The sequence below is a fragment of the Podarcis filfolensis genome (assembly GCF_964270895.1).
Source record: "Podarcis filfolensis genome assembly, chromosome: 4".
NCBI classification, from domain to species: domain Eukaryota; kingdom Metazoa; phylum Chordata; class Lepidosauria; order Squamata; family Lacertidae; genus Podarcis; species Podarcis filfolensis.
Window position 1 is genome coordinate 28,992,414 of NC_139607.1, and position 23,398 is coordinate 29,015,811.

At 39.4% G+C, this 23,398-nt stretch overlaps 1 protein-coding gene across 2 annotated transcripts in view; it reads right to left on the reverse strand.

Annotated features, from left to right (window-relative positions):
* MRPS9 (mitochondrial ribosomal protein S9) overlaps nucleotides 1–23,398 on the reverse strand; it is a 38,231-nt gene that overhangs the window by 11,449 nt on the left and 3,384 nt on the right. For both annotated transcript variants that reach the window (XM_083610918.1, XM_083610919.1), the window contains exons 2-5: nucleotides 17,415–17,594; nucleotides 8,349–8,411; nucleotides 8,228–8,258; nucleotides 6,604–6,683 (exon numbers count right to left, since the gene is read on the reverse strand). In XM_083610918.1, coding sequence (XP_083467044.1) covers nucleotides 6,604–6,683; nucleotides 8,228–8,258; nucleotides 8,349–8,411; nucleotides 17,415–17,594 — 354 coding nt within the window. The remainder of the gene's footprint in view (nucleotides 1–6,603; nucleotides 6,684–8,227; nucleotides 8,259–8,348; nucleotides 8,412–17,414; nucleotides 17,595–23,398) is intronic.

Sequence of the window (23,398 nt, forward strand, 5' to 3'; positions counted from 1 at the left end):
TAATCTGTAGAAAGGACTCTATTACCTGAAAATGGAAACAATGTACGTGCTTTTGTAACCCAAGAAAATCCTTCATAAAAACAATAATTTTGTGTCTGTGTGTGTTAGAAGTTCAACCACAAGAATACAGTACCATAACTCCCATATTCTCCCCTCCCCGAACTGTGGTACAAAGGGGCATAGCACATACCTTAACTAATTTCAGTTATGACAAACCATTGTGACCAGTGGTTTGTCTGTAGTAATAACCAAAAGAAAAACAATGTAATTCTTCAAACAATCCAGGCTCTTTAGTTGTAGAATCACCCCATTTAAGCCAGAACACAAAAGAATAAAGACATTTATCCGATTACAAGGATATTTATCTGATTACAACTTCCTAAAAAGAGGTTCTGATTGAGCACTTGACAATGGTGTATTTGTCTCTAAACAAACCGTAAGTGATAAGCTGATAACAAACCTTGCCTTCCAATTGTGGTTTGTTTGGAGAGAAACAAACCACATGTCCAAGTTGCACATAATGGTAAATCAGCTGTTGGTTTGCTTCCTCCCAGCACAGCAATAGCAAGAGCCGGGGAGTAGCACACTATAAAGCAGTATGCTGCTCGATCATATAAAACCGTAGTTTATTGATTTATTTTTAATTATGGTTTAAATTTTAATGTTATATGTAAAACAGGCCTGAGTTTGTGAAAACCAAATCAAGAAAGATTATGTCAACGGGGCAGGGCTGGCTCACTACATTTCTTGGCTCATAAGAAAATTATTCAGCAATTGGACTCAGCTATACAGCTGCCAATAAAACATTTTAAGTGTGTTTTAAGTACAATATAGAATGTGATACTAGATGGCGATGGAAAGCCTTATGAAAAATCCATTGTATTTTTAAAAACACTTTTAAAAAAAGTATTTTCAGAATTTTTTTTTTATGTGTGTAGATTCCACCTTTGAATCAGGTTCCAGGAACTGATATAATTTCTATTACATTCTTCTCTATGTACCAGCAACCCAGGCAATTCAGGACCTTTGGAAGAGGGTGGGATAAGAGATGGTCTTGCCCATGTTAGAAATACAACACTGCTGACTACCCTTTTAAAATGGAAGCTTGTCACATGAAGCTAGCCAAACCATAAAAAATACAGTGCACACTGGCACATTCATCTCTATTCTTCTCTATAACAATCTGATAGCAGGCTCTGAAAACTTCCTTCAAGCCTATGGGGGAAGATTACAGGTTGCTATGTCCCATTATCCCTGCGAGGTCCTTCATTCTTGAGATTGGTAATGATGCTCTACATGGATGGAAGAAGAGGAAGATGTTGCTTCACTTATTGTGTTAGCTGGAATTATAGTTCGTTCATAAAGCTACATGGCCACTTTTACTCCATTATGATTCTAACCACACGGTGAATTGCTTGTTTCCCATTTGTAGCCATGCAGTGAACAAATGGTTACCTACACTTGGGATCTGTCTTGTAGTTTCTCAGACTGAAACCTTTAGACATTTGCACACCAATATGTTTTTGGAGCCCTTACCAAATAACCTCTCTAGTTTCAGAGCCTTCAGCTTACTATGCCTGGACATTTTCAAGTTTCTCTGTGAATTCAAGGACTGCAAACTTTTAAAAAGAGTCAAGCTGTGCACCAGACTCACAGCCAATGGTGCATGCAATGCAAACACAACCTTGATAACCATGCTGTCTTCCTGAACACTGGCAAAAAAATCCCTTCTCCGGGCCCTGTTATAATGCTGTGTGAATGTGGATAGGTCATAATTGCCCACAAGATATTATATAGCTCCTCAAAGGATGGGCATTTTCAGTTCACCTTTGGCTAAATGTATTTCACCACCCTCACTTATTTTTCTCAAATACAGTCTGCATGGGGGAAAAAAAGATAACCTAAAGAGTTTTTATCTACTGACAAGGGTACATTGTGACGTGGGAAGTTTTACTTGCTCATTTCAGATCCCATTTCCTTCATTCCTCAAAACACTCTGGCTGTTCTTAAATTTTATTGATGTGCATAGCTATAAAGGAAGGCATGTGCAAAATTATTTGCAGGATAACAAATCAATGGACAGGATAATGATGCATGCTATCTTGCAATGGTATAAGAATCTGAGAGGCATGTCACTCGGCAAACGTTCACATCTGAAGCATTTCAGAAAGGAATTCTTGCTTCTTCAGAACGGATAGGTGAAGATTTAACTAACAGTTTCCAGAGGCAACAGCAAAGTCATAAATATACATGCCTATATCCCTTACAAATGTGGCCATTATGCAGTAGATTTTATAAGATACTTGTGAGCCATATATATATTGTCATAAAACAGGAGGACTGTATCCTCGATCTTGTCAATTAACAAGACAGACAGTTTTAAACAAAGCTGTTGCTGAATAGTAAGTTAAGAGCAAGCACCAGGCTACTGGATCTTTGAAATATATCTTGAACAAACATAGTAGGTTATCAACATCATCAATACATTTAGACTTAGTTCTCTTGCCCCCAGGCTCAGAAGCACTGGAGAGAGGAAATAGGTGGAGTTCATATGCAACCAATATCTTAAAATGCCAGACACAGATTCTATAAATTGCTGTTAGTTGGAAAACATCCTTCTGGTCTGTTTTTGTATTCTGTTTCTTAATTTGTTACATATAGCTGTACATATACAACATAACATGTTTGGGTTTCCAATGCCATTTTAAACAAGCCAATGATGCAACCTTGTAAAAGATGAATGATATTCTGAAGACTTCTAGTACAGCGGTTCCCAATTGGTGATTCGCACAAATTTAAGAATTTAAGGGGTTAAGACATTTCAGGATGCAGTTGAATTTGCAACCAAAGAAACCTTTTAGGTCCCATGCCAAACTCTTTTCAACAAACAGAGAAACAAAGATGAAAATGGGAATAGAAATGCTAAAGTAGTAATAAGCTTTAACATGTAAGCAGCATATGAAATGGAATATACAAGATGGATGGTGGTTCAATGTAGATGCTACAAGGAAGCCTATTCATATTGCATCAAGTAAGCTATATAAATGGCAGGGTGGTTGGCTCAACTGAAATAAATAACTGGAATATGACAGTAAAGCAAATAGTAATAGACACATGTAGGCAAAATGTATTTTATCAAATTTTTAAATATTGCAAATTATAAAAGGCTATGAGCACAAGATGCAGTAAAAAAGTGAAATTAGTTTACATTTACTTTTTAAAGTGACGGTTTGGCACTTAACAAGTATCTCTCTAATTTCCATTAGCCTATGATTCTCATCTTTAACACCCTTACACATATTCACATTTCCTGAGCAGAAGATGGGATGAGTCCTGTTTAATGAAATGATTTATATCACTCTTTTTAATGAAGACATCTCTAAACGCCCTGACACGACTTAAGTAAATTTACAAATATTCTACAATGATTGCATTTCTGTTTGTCAAAAGGATTTCGTGTGCAGGAAGATTTTAATCAAGTGGTGAGCACAGCTATTCTCTGAAAAGGCCGTGTGTCTCAGGAAAACCTTACATGCCGCTTTCAAAAGGCAAGCAATGGGTAAAAAAAAAAATAAAAGTTGGGCGCCTTGTAATATTTTTTTTTAATTTCTTCATTATGATGGAATGCAACAAAACATCTTGCCCTTGGCTTGCTCTGTTTCAGCCAAAACAAATGCAAATGGCCTGTCAGATGACAGCTGCTTGATAAGGCTCCTCGACAAGACCTGCATGCTTTACTTTTTTCCGTGAAACTTGGGATGAAAGGCAGAAGGCAGGAAGAGAATTAATGTAGCATACAGTCTAAAGGCAATGCTACAACCGTGATTAAGTAGAAAAGCTAAAAGGCACAGATTTTCCACAGCCTCTCTGCGTGCAACCCATCCGTGTAACAAGTTGACAGGCCTAGCGCGTCAGCTCCATCATCCTCTCCGACAGCTAAAACGCAGCGCTGCATCCCTTTTCAGAGAAAATTTGCGTCTGCACCATGAAGCGTTGTACATTATTTCTTAGCACTGCAGGGGGCTCAAGTCCATATGGAACCTTCACAAATATTACCACAGATCAAACCAGCAGCGTTTCGAGGCAGATTTGACATACCTATTTAAATGAACAGTAGGGGTCCTCAGGCTGCCTCAGGCTGTGCAGGAGAAAACCTCTCTGGAAAGCCTACGCTGCAGCTCCATTACTCAGCAAAGACACACTCTACATTTATCATTCATTTCATTTCTGCCAGGGCAAGAAGCTCATTTGCCCAAGGTCAACTAAAAGAAAAAATAATTCCTCTCTTCTCCCTCTACAGAAATAAATGTGCCTGACAAGTGGGGATTTTGTCCTTTGGGTGTGTGGAGTACAAACACACACCAGATAATTCTAAAATGCACAGTAAAGCCACGGTGTTTTTTTGTTTTTGTTTTTTCAGAGGAAGTCCTCTAAATGGTACTGCAACCAGAAGTAGATACCAAGGGAAACAAGAGTTCAGTGGCATCACCAGGCTGAAAAGTTATCAATCAGATTACAATATATATATATATATATATATATATATATATATATATATATATATATATATATATATATTTCTATAACTGAACTTCAGTACACAATTCATTCTACCGTGGACACTTGGGTTGCAAACGTGATCCGTACAGGAGGCACGTTCACAACCCGCAGTGTTCGCAACCTGCAGCGCCATGTCTGCGCAAGCGCGGGTCGCAATTTGGCGCTTCTGCGCATGCGCAAAGCATGATTTAGTGTCTCTGCGCATGCGCCGAAACCCAGAAGCAACCCAATCCAGTACTTCCGGGTTCAGCACGGTGCGCAACCCGAAAACGCACAAACTGAAGCGTCTGTAACCCGAGGTATGACTGTACTAGATTCTTCCACAAAGTCAGTGAATCAAGTTCTACAAAGAGACAACATGCATCAAATACTATCAATATGTTCCTTCTGTAGGAAATAGGTTTAGAGATTCTTTAGTGATGCCCTTCGGATATTCTTGGACTCCAACTCCCATCAGCTACAACTTGCATGGTCAATGGTCAGGAACGATAGGAAATGTAGTCCTGCTATATCAGAAGGGCACTATATTAGCTACCCACGCTTTAGTGGATTGTTATGTAGGAGTCACTAGAAATCACAGTATGGGCTCAACTAAGAACTGCCATGCTGGACTGACCAAAATTCCATCTGATCCAGAAATTCAGCTGTGGCAAGCTAGACAGACTTAGTGTTTCTTAACATGGATGTCTGATGCCTAGCGATTACAGTTAATAGGCATGGAGAGATGTTTCCTCCTGTACCTTACTGGGTAGTGTTGGACAATACTTGAACAGACTTTCAATCTACCTACTAATTTTTACAACTGCTGGTAAATTTCACAAAAAAGCCTTTCTGTTAATCCCATGCCCACACTTCAGAGGTGTCATTTTCTTTTGGACCTGGGGAAGGAACTTGTCTAAGTTCATAAATGCCTGTTCTTAAAAGAAAAAGAAAAAATAGGCAGCTGCAGACTTTCTTCACCATAGTGATGCAGGACAATTGCAAAAAATTTAAGCTAGATTTCTTACAGCTTAGCAAACAAAACAAGTCAAATGGGAAATCAGCTCACTTGTTTAGTGACCACCTAATGTGTGAAGTGAGATGTGCAAAGGCAGCCGAAAAAAGGAAAGAAAGGACAAGCTAAGGACTAACACAACAACCACAATGATCAGGCATGAGGCTTAGGATTTCTACCACTACCAATGTTCATGTCCTAACACAATGCAGTAGTGGGCAACAGCATGTGGGTGGCTCCCACATTCTCTACCCAGATTTGTACCAGCACCGAGTCACCGTCAAAGTGGATTTAGAGAACCGAGAGCCACGAAGTACCCATGCTCTATGGAGAGGCTGTTCTTTGTAGTCTCCGAGTAAAAAAATGTAAAAGTGGTTGAGGCTAGTGCTTTACTCAGGATCCCGATTTTAAACAAAGCAATGTGGAATGCACACCAATTCTCATGTTTGAAAGGGTAGGATAGCTGCCAGTCAAAGCACAGCACTGGCCTCTTGCAATTTTCCTGTGTGCTCAAATGTCAAGCTATTACAAGTAAATGTAAATTAAAGCTTTAAACCTGCTTCACACATTATCTAATATGGCCGTCAATAAGAAACATCTAGCTGCCTTCTGCAACTTTCCTCTCCTTCAAGAATTCTGTACATTTTAAAAAGGATTACCATACAAATTTGCCTCTGGTCATCTTTCGTTAGTATTTTACTTATCACAGTCTGAAATTCTTTCGTAGCAAGACTGGTTTAGTAACTATGGGGGAAACCAAAGCTAATAGTCATTCCTTCCTTTGGTAACGAGTTTGCCCTAAGAAAATTACGACAAACATACACATTATGTAATAAGCAGTGGCGTAGCGTGGGGGGTGCAAGGGGGGCCGGCCGCACCGGGCGCAACATCTGGGGTTAGGGCAAATCCACGGGTTAGGGGGCGCAAATCCACGAGTTAGGGGGCGCAAATTACTTGCCTTGCCCCGGGTGCTGACAACCCACGCTACGCCACTGGTAATAAGTGACCATTATTTTGGTCCACTAGGAAAAAGCCATTAGATAACTTACATGCATTACAGAATAATAGGACTGCTTGCCAGTGTAAAAGAGAAAGTGAAATGGGCGGCCATCTTTGTCCCACTGGATTGCTTAAGGAAAAGAAACAAGGAGGCAAATGTAAGGGTAATCACAGAAGTCTAAAAAACAAACTATAGTTTAAACAGGAATAATAAAACCCCATGCAGCACCCAGAACCCCCTCCCATACTGTTCAGAGAATGCCAGGATATTCTCTGCGGTTAATGTTTTATAAAAAGACAACGTTGGCACCACAATCTCAACTAATAATTTATCCCACTGCTTAACCATGCTAAGGTTATGATCCTGTCTAATATGTGACAGTTCTTCACTCTAAGCTTATTACCTCTCAGCCTGGTCTTACTGGTCACAGAAACTAAGCATTTATAGAAATATTTAGCATATTAAAAATGCACATACTACCTCAGCCTTATCTATTTGCAGTTAAATATGCTTATTTCTATAATATAGCCCAATACTAGCTCCCACTGATCTAAATTGAACTTGCTTCCAGGTGTTCATGCTCTGTATTGCAATCTCAAGTTGGCATCAGGCACATTTACACAGGGAATTATAGCAAAGCACACATAGAAGAGAAACCAACAAGAATGAACTGGTATGAAAAGTGCAGCTCCAGATTAGATAAAGATATACCAGCAATGTAGAGGTGCAACTACGGCAACAGGCTGCGGTCAGCTCTTTTAAAAACATATACCGTTCCCCTCAAACTAAAAAGTCAAGATATTTAAGGACCAAGATTTGTGAACCTTAAGGATAAGATATAAACACTGTGATTAGTGACTGCAGAAAGCTTTAACCACCACCTGCAAGGTAAAAAGTTGCGGAATTCCACTGTCCCAATATTACTTTTTCGTTGAGGCTCGCCAATAAATTTCACGATCTCTTTGGTCAACTGAGAAATGACCATAGGAAGATTAAAAGAAGAGCAAAATAACAAATAAAGGAATCACACAAATATGGCCTGGGATCCAAAGGGCCTGGCAAATTATTCTGCATACCCAAAGAGTATTGAACTTGTTTTATTATTTTTACTATATCCTCAACCCCCAATGACACACAGCAAGCCACTTCTGAAACAGGTATTCCGAAGCAGTCTGTGATGTGTCAAGGGTATCTTTGCTTCCTAGTGAGGAAGGGACCCCTGACCATCAGGTCCAGTCGTGGCCGACTCTGGGGTTGCTGCACTCATCTCGCTTTATTGGCCGAGGGAACCGGCGTACAGCTTCCGGGTCATGTGGCCAGCATGACTAAGCCGCTTCTGGCGAACCAAAGCAGCACACGGAAACACCGTTTACCGTCCCGCCGGAGTGGTACCTATTTATCTACTTGCACTTTTGACGTGCTTTCAAACCGCTAGGTTGGCAGGAGCAGGGACCGAGCAATGGGAGCTCACCCCGCCGCGGTGATTCGAACCTGCCGACCTTCTGCTCTGTGGTTTAACCCACAGCGCCACCCACAACATATAAAAACCCAGTGGGCATGGCAAAATTCCAGATGCACATTTAGTAGCTTTTTGTATCCCAGCTTTCGTGTACATGTGAACATAACAGAAAACAACTTAAGTGGTTTCACATACACAGTCTACCTCCACATACCTCTTTGCTTTGGAAACATTTCTTCGGGATGCTGTTTAAAAATATAATAAAATAGAGAAATGTTAGCACAACTTAATACAAAAACTCTCTTTATATCTACAGCACTGAATCGTGTTCTTACCTTCATTACAGGTCTGGCCCTTTTGTCAAACAGACCAGAAGGAAAGAGATAGGCAATAGCTTTCTGCAAGAAGAGAAAAATAAGAATTTGCTAAAAATAAAAAAAAAACAAAAAACAAAAACCCTTTATTGATGATAATAAGAGTCATAAATTACAGCTCTCATTTCAGGAAATCTAGCACAGAGATGGGTAGACTTTATGCTTGTGGGATCTCTACCCTTTGACTTTCTTTTTACTAGATCTCCAAGTTGAGGTAGATAAAAAATACTACTGGAGAGGCAGATGGACCAACATACAGTATTTATTGAGAAGCAAGGCCTATGAGCACATGCTAAGCCCCAGAACAAAACTCACAGTCCTTTCACACACAAATTTACTCCTGATTTCCTCCTAAGCCTTCTTTGTTTCAGGAGTCTTATTTTGGATGGAAAGTACCCTTTGTGTTCTTGCCATTGTTCAATGACTGGGAGACAGAAACACTTGTCAATCTGCTGCAAATCACTCTGAGGTCTACTGGCAGATCATGGTCTCCTTTCAGCCAGCCACATAAATTTGCCTACGATTCATCAACTAAGATAATATTAACTGTCAAGGTTAAACTCATACACTACCTTCCTAATTTGGGAACATGTATAATCCAATACCCTCTGTTTGCTTTAGGATGCTGGAGCAGGGAACAGAGTGTCGTTTACCAACAGCCAGCGGGAGTTTGCCAGACAATCTTATTTTGCTTTGGCCTATGCTTCCAGAGAGAGGAGAAGCCCTATCGTGATCCTTGACATCAGCGGCAACTTTCTCTAAAGCATCAGTACATCATCATCATGTGACTTCTAGAAGGTCAAAATAACTGGCCCTGATACACTCTTATTGGCTGCTGCCTTTTTTATCATCACCAATTTTATGATTTGCATTGTTGTGAGTTGCAGGGCAGGAGGGAGGCTATATGCCTGAGTCCCTTCTAATTCCTGGATCCAGTAAGGGTTAAAATCTAAGTAGGGATGGGCCATTAAGGTAACAAAGGAAGTGGCTCTGTGCCAGACAGCCCCCTCCCTCAACTCACTGGGAGTCAGAAAGGCAAAGGCCAGGGCTGGGATTTGTGTGTGCGAGCTAGAAGCAAGAAGCTTCTAGCTTCTGCAGGGCAGACAGCTGGGAGAGACAGAACCATGCCTGACTCCTGTTTGAATCAAAGCCTGCAGCTATGAGAGAAGCAAGACTCTCTTGGAGTGTTAATGCTCTGAGTCCCTCCATCATAAGCTTAGGTTGTTTATATGTGTAAATAAACCTTATATCTTAAAGACACCACAGTATCAGCTATCCCTCATTCCAAGGAAACCAAATCCTGGGTAAGCGCCTGAAACCCCGCACCGCTCAGAGATTGGCGTGTATGCTTCTGGAAAGAAGTACCTGATTTCACTGTGTTGTGTCCAGACACCCATCCTTAAATAGGAAAGACATTGTCTTTTCATGGAGGGCACACAGAACCAGTGGAGGCTCCAGATGAAGAGTGGGAGGTGGGTTTTGCCAGTGAGTTCTATCCACCAACAGTTTAGATCCAACCCATTGAGATCAACTTGTAGGAAATAGCTCCAACTCTGTGACACCTCAAGTCTGCATAAGGTCTGATGCACACGCATGCATTTTCCCCACTTGGTTCAGGCTGCAGGTGAAAGCGCTTGCAAGTGCTAGCTATTCCAACTTTTCAGCGAACAAGGAAGTCCGTAATAGCTCTGAGCTCCATGTCAGCAGAGTGCACAAAGCTCTGAGTTGGGCTAATGTGTTTACATTGGTGTGCTAGGAAGATATCTAGTATGACATTTTAATAATTTTAAAGCTATCTAATATAGCATACCTGTGCTACAACGTAGCACAGAGGTTACATAAAATTATGTAAAATTCATTATGATTCTGAACCTTGAACTGTTGCATAAAGAAATACTAGTGCAAGCAAAATTTGTCTACAATGAGAAGAAAAAGTCTCAAGTCTGCAGTTAATATTTCTCTCTCTGAAGAATTGTGTTGTATTGCTGGTTACATTAACTCAAGGCTATTACACACTGATAATATTTTCTGTGGACACAGATTGGTTTGTCAACGCTATCAACCCACTTAATATGCGTGGAGTGTATAAAGACCTCACCTATTACTTTATTAATACCCTATTGGCATTCCAAACAGAAATTCTCAGAATTCAGCAGCAAACAGAAAGGATTAACTTGATTTTCTGGAATGGTATTTTGATTCTCTTAGTGACTTGATGAATTCCCATTTGTTAGTCAATGGGGATATTGTACATATACAGAGTAGGTGAACATTCATTTGTGAACAAATGGGGATTAATTATAATGACAATAGAAAAACCCACTGCAAGCCAACGGATATTAAACACCATATAAAATAACATATCAAAAGAATATATTATGGAATACTGGGACCGACTATGTATACTTATTAAGTAGTCTCTTCAGTGCCAGCTTCTGCTTGATGATTCAAACAATAATTTCAGCTACAAGAGCATAAACACTGACTGTTACATATCTGTAATTAAAGTAGAACAGCATATTGCCTGTGTACATGCTAAAGAGGTAGAAAACGAGGCGAAGGCAATGATGAGCACAAACTATGAGCGCTCTGCACAAGACTTTTCAATGACCTGCTTCTTTCTTGGTGGCATTCCCACGTCACTGAATGGTAAGAGATCCACTTGGCCCCTCATTGAAAATCTGAACTGAAACCAAATGGCTAAAATGGATTCACATGTGCATGCAATCCCAAGTAAGGAATTTCCAATAAATTTTCTATCAAAAAGATTGACAACAGCAAAACTTTCTGCTGGTTTACCATAGAATGGTAGAGTTGGACGGGACCAGGAGGATCATCTAGTCCAACCCCCTGCACAGCAGGCATCTTTTGCCCAACATGGGGCTCAAAATCACAACCATGAGAATTAAATTATCATGCTCAACCTGAGCTAACCTGCAACCTTAAAATCATACTTTTGGGGTGATCTGAGATAGCAAGGAGGACATGTTCATCTAGACTGCAGGCACAGGAAGATCCAGCTGCTAGTGCTGCTCATATCTATCCTGCAAACATATGGCACTCTAAAGGACAACGACCTAAAGGTGACTTACTGTGCAATGCTAGAATAAGAAAACTTGCTCCAGCATGTGCCAACATCATGACTCCTTCAATTAGTGCTACTAGGATGCTGAAATCTTAAGTCAGAACCCCGTTACTGTTCTACAGATCCACACCTTTTTTTACCTTACTCTGTAGCTTCCAATGAAAATTCTAATGTTTTCATTCATATCATGTCATCATGAAGCCCAAGGTACTATGTACATAGGGCTCTTAAGAAGTCCAGTCACTGGTGATGCTTAGCTTCAGCAAGGCTACTGCAATTGGTGCCCTCAGACCACAGCACTTTTTTGTTTTTTAAAGAAAACTTTTAAATGGTTAAAATCACAGCAGAAAGCCCCATTTCTTGTGGACATCTGTATATATGTATATATGAAGACCATGCTTTACAGAAGCAGCTCACCACACCTAACTCCTTAAACTCAGGGCAGCTTCAGATGTGATCTTTGGTGCAATGCAAGATCCTGATGCTGAATGAAATAAGAGAGAAACTGTGGCACACAAGCTCAAGTTAAGAAGGTGCTTTGTTTTACAAATGTGGTTCAGTATTAATATGATGAAAATCTTTGGAGGCCCATGTATTTCTCCAAGTGTCTTAGGGTCATAAAAGCGACAAAATACGCTGTGCCAAGATTAGAGGTTGGGACTTCAGTAGCAGACAGGTGCCTCACGTTTTCCAAAAGGTAGCTACTAGAGCAGTGCTGGTGAGCTGACCAATGCATACCATCACTCTACAAATAACACTTCTAAGTCTATTCCTTCTATGAAAAAGAAACAAACTCCTGATGACTCACCTCTCATTTCTTCTCCACCAAAAAGTTCTAATTTATTTTTTAATCGAGACTTTAAAGAAAAGGTGTGGCATTCAACTAAGTTTTACTCAAAGTAATCCCACTGCCGTTAATGTGGCCGGGGCAACCCAGCCAGATGGGTGGAGTATAAGTAATAAAATTATTACTGTTAATGGACCTAACTTAGTCATGTTCAGTAATTTCTCTTATTTTATTACTTTATTTATTTATATTCCCCCCCCCTTTCCTCACATTGGAACTCAAGGCAGCTTATACAAATTGAAACAGCCTACACTGAGTACGGCTTAGTTGACTACCACTCAAATAATTCTGTTCAAACAACTAAAGAAGCAGAAAGAAAGCATCCAGTCCAAATTACAGGTGTCTTGAAAATATTAATTACCAAATGTTTAATGCATATGTATTCAATACTAGTCACAATTTTTTTAAAAAACCGTTTGATTCGTATGCAACTATGGCAACACAGTTTTCCAGTTTTGATTAATCTGATTGTTTTTGACTTGTCTGTCTCTTCTTTGGATAAATGTGCAAGCAGCAGCAGAGCTTATCTTAAGTCTGAAGGTGGGCTATAGAATTCTAAACGACCTAATATTATTTTATTGTAAAGTTAGTAATATGTACTCATCTAATTTGTGTTTGATTTGTTTCATAAAAATGTGTTCCTTTATAATTATTATTTATATTCCAATTTGATATTGGGGTGGGGAGACAGCAGCTTATGCTGAAACGGATCTCGAGAAATGGACCCATACATGCCAAATCAAATATCAGCAGAAAAGAAAGATGAATAGGTAGGCTAAAACTGCTGCGGGGGTTATATACTCCCATATATTCAGGACCCAAATTACATAAAAACATTACTCTGGATAAACGTTAAGGGTAAAATTAATGTAGACTTTGGTACCCTTTTTTAAGTGAGCTGCAATCACATGTTCTGATGGATCCTGAAGGAAGCAGGAATTACTATAGCCTCACATGAAAAGAAAATAGATAAACCTCCCCCTTGGTAGATTTGCAGCAAAAGGGGGGGGGGGCAGGGGAGAGACATGTTCTTTTGGAGCAAAGGAAGCTTTCCCTACACCTTTTATTCCTTTTAATAAATATGCTTTACGCAATAAAATTATTCGTCAGAGAGAACTATGCTGCTCTGCCTCTTGGAAAAAGGCATTTGTCAATGAAGTTAGTTTCTTAAAACATTTGTTTTACATTTATGCATTAGACATTAGGTCATTATGCATTAGGTTGTGGGTTCTAGCCCCACAATGGGCGAAAAGGGGATTGGACTAGATGAACCTTATGGTCCCTTCCAACTCTACAGTTCTATGATTCCATGAAATGCTACAGGCAGTCTACAAATCAGTACAATCCAGACGTTTGGCTTACCCTACCCACAAACTTATTTAGTGCTCACATATACCAACAACTCTCACCTTTCTTTATCAAGCTTTGAACAAGGAAGCAGTCTTCAACAGAGGTCCAAAATAAATAACAGGATGATGTGACTGCATTTAATGGATTATAAAATATCATTCCAAGTTGGCTTGGGCACTGGTTGGGCTACCTTTTTTTGAATGGTTATATGTTAATATCATCCAACTGTTCAAAGCTAAGGTGTGTTTGCACCATACATTAAAAATGAAATCACAAAATAAAAGGATTACATTCTCAACCCAGGGAAAAGCACTAGGTCAGGCCTGCAATCTCTATTAATTAGGTATCCCAGCTGGGCAGCGGGTATGCAGCTGTTAACTTGATCAATGACTTACCTAAATGTCATCTCTACTGATTCGCTTATAAATTACCAGCAAGTGAGACTAATGTACAGGTGCTAATTTATTTAAACTGTTCTCTACAGTTCTACATAGCTTTATAAACTGCATCTGGCACCTAATGTTAGCTGTCAGTTGTACTTAGACATGCCTGTCCTAACGACTCTGTTCATTAGAAATGAGCACAAATTATGAAATATTGTGAAAAATGATACATCAAATGGAATGGGCAAAGCGAATCAATTAGAGAAACTTCATACTGCATATTCACACATAGGAGAATAAAACATCCGGATTTCAGAGCACGGTCTATAATACCAATTAAAAAGCAATTGGTAGACTTCTGCAGAGTTATATATCAATTTACTGGAGTCCCCCCGCCTCTCCCCAAGACACACAGTTGTAATTTATAGCTTAACTTTTTATTTCTAAAAAATAAAACCACCAGGAAAGCACTACTCTGCGCAAAAAATATCTCGTGAAAGCAATGACAACCCCGTTAACATATTTCTCTGTATGATTTGTTTCAAAACACACACATCTAAAATGCCAGTAAGAAAAAGAACCCTGGGATGTCTACTTTGGAAATGTACGACACACACTGATTAACAGTAGACGACAGGAGATGCATAAGTACTCATCAGAAGGAATTATTACCATTCCAAGTGTAAAGCCTGATAATTCTGCTGCCACTGCTAAGCGGCTTTTATATTTTTATAACAGAAATTTAATTATGCATAGCAGACACTGTTATACAGCCTAAGTATTTACAACACCTGATGTTATTTGAACAAGCATTACAAGTACTATGCTTTGCTAAGTAAAATGTTGTTCTTTGTTGTCTTCTCTTTTTTTAAAAAAAGATAACGTGTTGAACTGGTCTTATACTTGACATCTGCAAGAAGGAGAAAATGAGATTTTTCAGGATATACCTCATTTTTCTAGAGGAAAAGTTTTCTTGAGGAGGTAATTTGCAATAAACTAGACTTGGGCCTAACTCCTAATTCACAAAGTTGTATCTAAAACCTCCTGTGTTTCTTGGCCACAAGGTTGGGGTTTGGTACAGGGTCTTAAGATTACATCATATTAGGGCTCAATATAGTTTCAGGTGCCTTCCCCCCCCCCCCCTCAAAGCATCTAATATTATTGGAAGGAACTGCTGGGGAAGAACTGACATTTGTGAGTTTAAGAGTCTATCTAACTAGACTGTTTGGAGGCAAGCTGTGTTCTAAAACACAAGGCACTAGTAAATACATATAAAAGCAGCAGTGTGGTGGGGAGATCATTTTTTGCAGAGAAAAGAGCAAAGAGTGTCACATTCTACCCATGCCTCCTCCCTGCAAAATGAATGAATGAATGAATGATCTCTTCCCCAAATCCTTTTTCCTTGGCCTGATTTCAAGATCAGAACTTATCCCTTACAAAGGTGGGAGGGAGAGGCAGGCAGGCAACCAAGTTAGGGGACTGAGGGAAGAAAGCAGGCAAGGAATGAGTTCAACTGCCCCATTCTTGCCCACTGCTTCGTCCCCTGTTTTTGCAAATACACAAGGGAAAGTAACACTTTCCATTTTGATTTTTACCAGTCCCAGCATTCAGATAGGGATGCTGGCAATCACTTTGGCTGCTGAAATTTCCCACTGCAGGATGAATCGGAGTAACTGTCCCTGGCTAGTGTAGATCAAAGCTTCTCCATCCTACGTATAAGTTGTTATACCCTCATTTCCAGGCCAGTCTTCCTTTCTGCAGAAAGAATGTTGGAGTCATCACTGACCTGTTTGGGCTACATCACTAACACCTCCTGGCTGCTGTGGCATATGCTACCTAGGATCAGAGAGAAAAGCACCCCAGTATGTGTTTTGAACCAGTGGCATTGTTAGGAGTAGGACAGGAGTCTGAGTCCCAGATTTTTTGGCACTGGGCTTACAGAATCACCCACCATTTTCAATTGACCAGAGCCAAATCTGTGCCATGAGCTTGTGCCCCAAATCTTAACCATCTCCCTTCAATCTCAGGGGAGGTCAACAAGCATTGAATTGGTCTGTTAGCCTTAACGAAGTTAATAAACATGAGGAAATGCAAGTAATTCAAGCTTAAAGAACTGACTTGCTTATCATAAGGTTTTTAATGCTGACACAGACTCTCTAGTGTGTGCCTTTACATCAAGGCTGCTCAGAGATCAATGCAACTCCATATAAACATGGCTTCATGCTGAGGCATGCAATGTGGAGGTCAAAACTTGAACCAGTCTAATAAATAAATTTGTACTGGGGGGTGGCATATTATAAATCTCTCCCTTTGTCCCAGTAGCACAAGAGCTTTTGGCTGTACACTGTAGAACCAACCAGCAAGGTGCATGTGCCATTCTGGAAAGAATCAGGAAAAAGGATAGGACCAAGAGGGAAGATAAGACTATTTTAAAAAACTGAAACAACAAGGAGAATTAAAATTGCCCTGCTAGATCAGAATAGTTGTGCAATATTTTGTTTTCAACCATGGCCACCTACACAGCCTGCTTTTCAACATTTGTAGGTAAGTTAGTGTGCTTCCATCTTGCTTGTCACAGCACCCAGTATTCAGAGACAATCTGCTTCTTTATGTGGAAATTACATTAAACTGCAGTGGCTCACAACAACTGACATTTTGTGCCATACCATCAAAAAATAACACAGGGTAGAATGTGGTGGGGTGGGAGAGATTAGATTGGAGGGAAGAAGGAAATATTAGTTCCAATGATTTTTTTTTTATTATTTGATCAGCAAAGCACCTAACACAGGGGCAACCAGAAAGAATTAAAGCTCAATGTCAAATATGTACTTGAAGTCACAAATCAAAAGCGGAACAGGCATGTTTACTCTGAATAACCTCCTGTAGGTCTTGCTCCAAAATAAGCATGCAGAGTTGCAACCCAAGTGTTGGCCCTAAGTGTTGAAAAAGGTCACTTGCCAATGCTAGCTGTTATAGTATCATACATGAAACCCCAGCATAAGTCTACCCAGCAGGTCAAATTACGGGTAAATGCTTCCAAATGCTATATAAACCTTGATAGTGGTTCTTACGACCTCAGATCAAGGGGATTATCCATTAGTAGTTTTAAAAAGAACCTGCTGTGCTTTAGCAAGGTATAGTATAGAGTTCTGCAGTGTGATGTCTGACCTCGCACAGTAGTAGGGGTAGAATCTCTATTCAGAGCCACAGTTGCAATGTTTTCTATGTATAGTAGCATTCGCTTGTACGCTGACAGTTCGATTAAAATTCACAGAGAGCTGAGGGGCTCATGCTGAAGCAAAGAGCTTTCAATTCTGAAACCCTGCAGTAAATTACTTCTCCAACTGAGCAACCATACTTACATCAATATCCTCTTGGGTAAAAGTTTCTGGATCTTCTCCCATCATGTTGGCTAAATGTCTCTTTCCTATGTTGAAATCTTCAGTCTGTTTTTTGATAAAAGCTTCTGTGTACTTTTCAGGTCCTGAAGCGGCAACATTCTTCCTCTGCACTGTTGTGGTAGTGCAGATCAGTCTTAATGTCTAGGGAAGGGAAACACAGATCACAAACCTCAAAATAAAAAGGACAGCATGGATCAAGGCACAGAATATGGCAACCGTGCCGAAGCTAAGACAGTCTGGACTCCTCAGTGCCTAGTCGAGACACTACCAGGGAACTCTTTTTATGCTGCCTTTATTTCACTGACAGAAGATAGATAGGCAGGATATAACTGCAGAAAAACACATATACAGATGTGAGCTCATTTGAATTCTTGGGTAAATTATACTGTCCCAACTGCATAACCCATCTCACAGGGCTATTGCTGTGGAGCTAAAATGCATCTTAAACTCCAATACATTTTAAAATTTAATACATGTTAACATAAGGCAATCCACTTAATTTTCCAGTTAAATACTACTGGAACACTTCCAGAGATCTGGGGCTTGTGATTTATATGAACTGAGTGAAATTTCATTGTTCCTTTCAAACATAAAGCTCTAAAATAGTGGTAGGAAACTTGTGATCCTCCAGATGTTGGATTCCAATTCCCACCAGCATCAGCCAGGAGGAGAGATGATGGGACTTATAGCCCAGTAGCAACTGCAGGGCCACATCCCTATTCTAGAAGAAGAAGAAGAAAAGCACTATTCTAGAAAAGAAGTGATGTGGCAAGATTAATTATTGCTCTGTAAATATCTGGCATCTGCTCTGTAAATAAATTCTCATTAGGGGCTATTGTTTTCCGAGAAACTTGGTTTTCTGAGACAGATGCCACAATGAAGCAAGTAATCATTTGTTTTTCAAAATGCCTGCCTTTAAACATACAAGACGTATTTTATTTACATATCCCCAACTAATATAACTAATAATCAGGTAACGTGTTCCTATGATATTTCTGGCAAGAACACAGATAAGGAAGGTGGAAGATAGGTCTAGGTCACTTATGGTAAGTGTTGGCAAAGAAAACAGGGGTGGGATGGGAAGAAGGAAGAGAAAAGGAGCTGTAAAGAGAGTCCACTCCTCTAGAATTCTATGTGCCTAAACCTTCAGTAAAACAGGTTACTTAGTTTTCAATATTTTCATGCACCTGATTTTTCAGAAGCAAATGAAACTCAGGACATTCAAGAGGCCAAATTTCACACACTCAAATCCAATCTGGCTCACATCCTCTTTCATGTGTTAGCTAACAGATGTAAAAAAAATAATGATAGAAATATATATTTCTTGAGTGCACTGAGAATATATTAAGGCTGCATTTCATAAGCACATTTACTTGGAATAAGTCTCACTGAACTCAGTGTAACTAATTTACAAGAATACAGTCTTAGTACCATATACTGTATTGAATGTATGCGTGCAAACACTTATTTTTAAAGAAATTCTACACCGTTCTTGGTAAATGTTGACCAATTCTTAAAACTTCAGATTATGAGGACTCAAAGCTTTTTAGCATATTTGCCTACCATATTGACTAAGACAGCCCATTTTAAAAGCCTGGCTGACAGTTTTGGCTGAGCAATTTACTTCCTCCCTCTTAAAACCCTAGTGCGATTGCCATCAATGCCTACTAGCGAATACAATTTCTGCTCAAAACAATGGTCCAAAAGACAGTTATCTTCTGGCTTTTATGGAATCCTGTAAGATATGGCTAGACAGATTTGTTTTTCTTTTACCAAGATAATCAGTGGGTAAGACAACTGTAATTTCAATCAAGCACTCTGCCAAAGGAACAGAAGAATCACTGGCAAAGCAGTAATGGCTCAAGCTTGGCAAAGAGCCATCCTTATGCACTACTTTATTTGTCCTGTGTTCATATTAACAAAGCTTCTCAGCAGTCTAATTATTCCATAAACAGATTACTGGAGTTGTCTCCCTGGAAAGAAACAAGAAAAAGAAATGGGAGGGTGGAAACGAAGTTGGAAGGTGAAATCTTGTAGATCTACTCAACAGTTTTGCTAGAGAGCAATTTAAGGAGTTAGCCATCTAGTGGTCAAATCTTTTAGGCTACAATGTGACACATATTCTTATTTCAGTTTGAGTTCTGTGCCTTGCGCGTCTAGCTATACAGATCTACCCAAAAGAAAGTCCCAAGGATTTCAAAAGAGGGCCTATTCCCAACAAGTCACAAGCTAAAGTTTCTGGCAAAGAAAGAGATGCCTTTTTTTGCTGTCCAATATCTGAAGTGCTGAATTCAGATATGAAATATTTTCCATAGCCTTTCATAGAATCATAAAATTTTAAGAGTTGGGAGTGACCCTAAGGATCATCTAGTCCAATGCCCCACAACACAGGAATATGCAGCTGTCCCATACGGGCACTGAACCTGCAACCTTGGTGTTATCAGCAACATGCTCTAACCAATTGAACTATCCAGGCCTTTCAACAGCAACAAACGAAGGTCTCATGCCAAAATAAATAAAGGGTCCTTCCTTTAATTCCTTGTATTACCCCTTACCAGTAGCACTCGGTCATAAAAAGCAAGCCCCAGTTATAGAACCAATGGCATCTTGTCCTGATGCCACACAAGAGCATTTCTTTGGTGATATCCCAACCATCTTTTATGTAGTTAAATGTGAGCTTTCAAGGTCTGAAAACCACTGCAGAAACAAGGACAACGATGAGTCCTAGGGAGGCAGAGCTCAGTGGCTCTTCCCACTTTCCAGGAATAGAAAATGGTACTGGGAAAAGTGATTTCTTGGCTTTTCTCTTTTAACCTGGATAGTATTTTTCATCCATGACAGATAAATACATTAGCCTGCCCAGCTACTTATAAGTATTGTCACGTGCTCCCTAGTTCCAAGATATGAGGTGTTCAAGAGGCAGAACACCAGGGATTTGGATGAGAAGGGCACTGGAGGTTTATGGTGTATTTGTAATATTTGCATTACTTAGAAATATATAAGCAGAGCATTAGCAGGATGATCAATCTGCCTTCAGAAGGCAGATTTTGCATAAACTGTGGCTCCCCCCTACAGGCTCCACCAACTAGACTGAAACTGTTAGAAGCTGGTGAATAGACAAGAGAGAGTGCTCTCTCTGTCTCTGTCATACACACACTTGCTTTTAGACCCGACCCCTGTAGGTGAATTGTCCACACAGGGAACCACCTACACACATTATTTTTTAGTCAAACAGAAGCAAACTCAAAGAGGCTTATTTCTGAGTAGACAAGCATAGGATTTTACAGTAAGAGATGTTTACTTAATTATTTGCAGGTAATTCTGTATTATAGCTGCAAGACACTGCTAGCATTATTTTGATCCCTAATTTATTACAATTATGTTGAAAATCAGCGGCGTAGCTGCGCTTTTTTTAGACAAACCCCTACGCTGTTGAGTTTTTTGAGCCAAAAACATGATTTTTAAATTGACTCCTAAGATCCAGGACAAAGCGCTACCTTTCAGAAATCCGCCCTCCCCCCAACTTTGAAATCCCAGTAATGTCCAGGAAAATCCGGACGTATGGTAATCCTAGAATATGGCTATATTGGTATTGGTAGTACTACTGGGTTGCAACCTACTTTAGGGCAAGTTGCAACCCAGTAGTAAGTCCTAGTCCACCAACTGAAGACCAGTGTCCCGTCTGTTCATCCTGGTAGTACAGTTTTGTATATTGCATTGTCCTGAACAATTATGTTATTATGGCCCCTAGATTTGTAAGCACCCATTCATTAATGTAAGGCGTAAGTTGTATTAATCAAAATCTAAGTGGGGGAAGAGTCAGAGCTGAGTGGGAGAGCATCTGCTTTGCATGCATCAGTCCCTAGCATCTCCAGGTAAGGCTGGTGAAGACACCTGGAGACCCACTGTAAGAAAGCGCAGACAAGCATCTTTCCGCAGGGCCTGCAAGACAGAGCTGTTCCACCAGGCCTTTGGCCAAGGCACAGTCTGGCCCCCTCCTTTGGTAAACCTCACAGAACTCTGGCCCAATGGTTGCCATTAATTTGATTTTGAACTGATTTTAAAATGAATTGATTTTAGAATGCTGTGTTACTTTTTTTGTTGTTAGCCGCTCTGAGCCCGGCTTTGGCTGGGGATGGTGGGATAGAAATAAAATTTTATTATTATTATTTTTATTAAATACTGAGTTAGATGGACCAATGGACTGATTCAATATAAGACAGATCCTACCAATATAAGCCTATACATATTACAAAAAACAAAAAACAAGCGGGGGCCTTTCTGTGGTGGCACTTGAGTTTTGGAATTCCCTCCCTCCCTCCCACCTCAAATGTGACAGACACCAATTTTATTTGGTTTTAGCTACCAGTTAAAAGCTCAATTTTTTTGCTGATGCATTTGGTAGGGAGGGCTTGTGAGAAGGTGCAGACAGTATTGATTGTGGTGTTTGCAGGAACAGTTAGGTACTACTATGCTGAGAATTTTAGTGTTGGTCACATGATACGATAGCAGCATGCAACAAGTTTCTATTTCATTAGGTGACCCTGCTCTGGGACAGAAATTAATTAAATAAAGCAAGCAAGGAGAAATACGTACTGAGTTACATTCCATTTGCCAGCTTAAGGAGTTCTTAAATGTTTAAATTCAAACCAGAACACGGCTGCAACATTTCATGTAGCAAATTGGGAGAGCCCATCCTTGCAAACTGTTACATTTCATCAATTATCCTCATATTGATCATGGCTGCTCTCCACTAGCACCTCAGCACCCACTTGTAAGGGTAGGGGAATTTGCTGTGCAATGGCTGAACAGTAACATTTCATTTTTGCGCCAAAGAACGCAACAAGAAAAGTATACTGATAACAATAATGCTATTAATAATATTATCAGTCCTTCTGAACATGCATTTCAAATAATATAGCTTCTTAAATCATTTTTAAGCAGAACAATTACATTATCATTAATAAGTAACTTAAAACATATAAAACTATACTGAAATGTTGGGGGACAAGAATTTCTTTGACGATACAGTAAGAATGGGGACCAAACTTAAAGAATTTTTTTGTGTCCTTATCCTGTTTATTTCAATATTAAGTAATATTTTAATTTTGACATCACAGCCAATTTCCAAAGCTTATTTATCCTGTCACTAATTTGAGGAGGCAATAGGTGAGTTTTCAGTTTCTGGGCAAACAACATCCTTGCTGCAATGATCATCTCTAGATTAGTTGTAGTCTAAATATTCTCTTCGGATTAAAGTGTAATTTAGTAACAAGAGCAGAAGAACTCACAACATAGAAATTTACAAAATTAACATCTAACTGTTATTGTTATTGTTATTGTAAGTAACTTCCTCATCCTTATTCATCACACTTAGTACAACTGAAGTTAAATACCACCTTGACATTACTTTGAAGCAGTTTTCTCTTATAGTTTGATTTAACAAAAAGAATGAGCTCTAGCAATTTCCTGATTTCCATGGGGATCCTATTTCCAGTATCCCGCACCCATTTAATCATGTAATGAGGATTCTCATTCACAATCATACCTCTGTTTCACAAAATAAATTCAAAACAATTTTTATCTTTTTTAGGACAGTCTCCTCAAACTGTTAAATCTCTTAAGAACCTATTAAATATAAAATTCTTTTAAATCTCTTAAGAATCTCTTAAACGTCATGTAACAACACAGTGTATATGAAGTATTTAAACCATAATAAATTCTCAGGATGCAAATAGTTTCTAATTGTTGAGTAATTGATCATATTTCTGGTTTTTATTAATCTTTCTATCTAATTAGGTTGTTTTTCCAGCACCAAATGTCAAAGTCTGATTTAAAATCAGGTGAAATAGTGGGCTTCATTACATTCCCATATCTTTAACACAGTAGATACAGTTTTTGACGGCTGTTGTTCTACGAGTTCTATCTCCCTACTGTATTTTGTG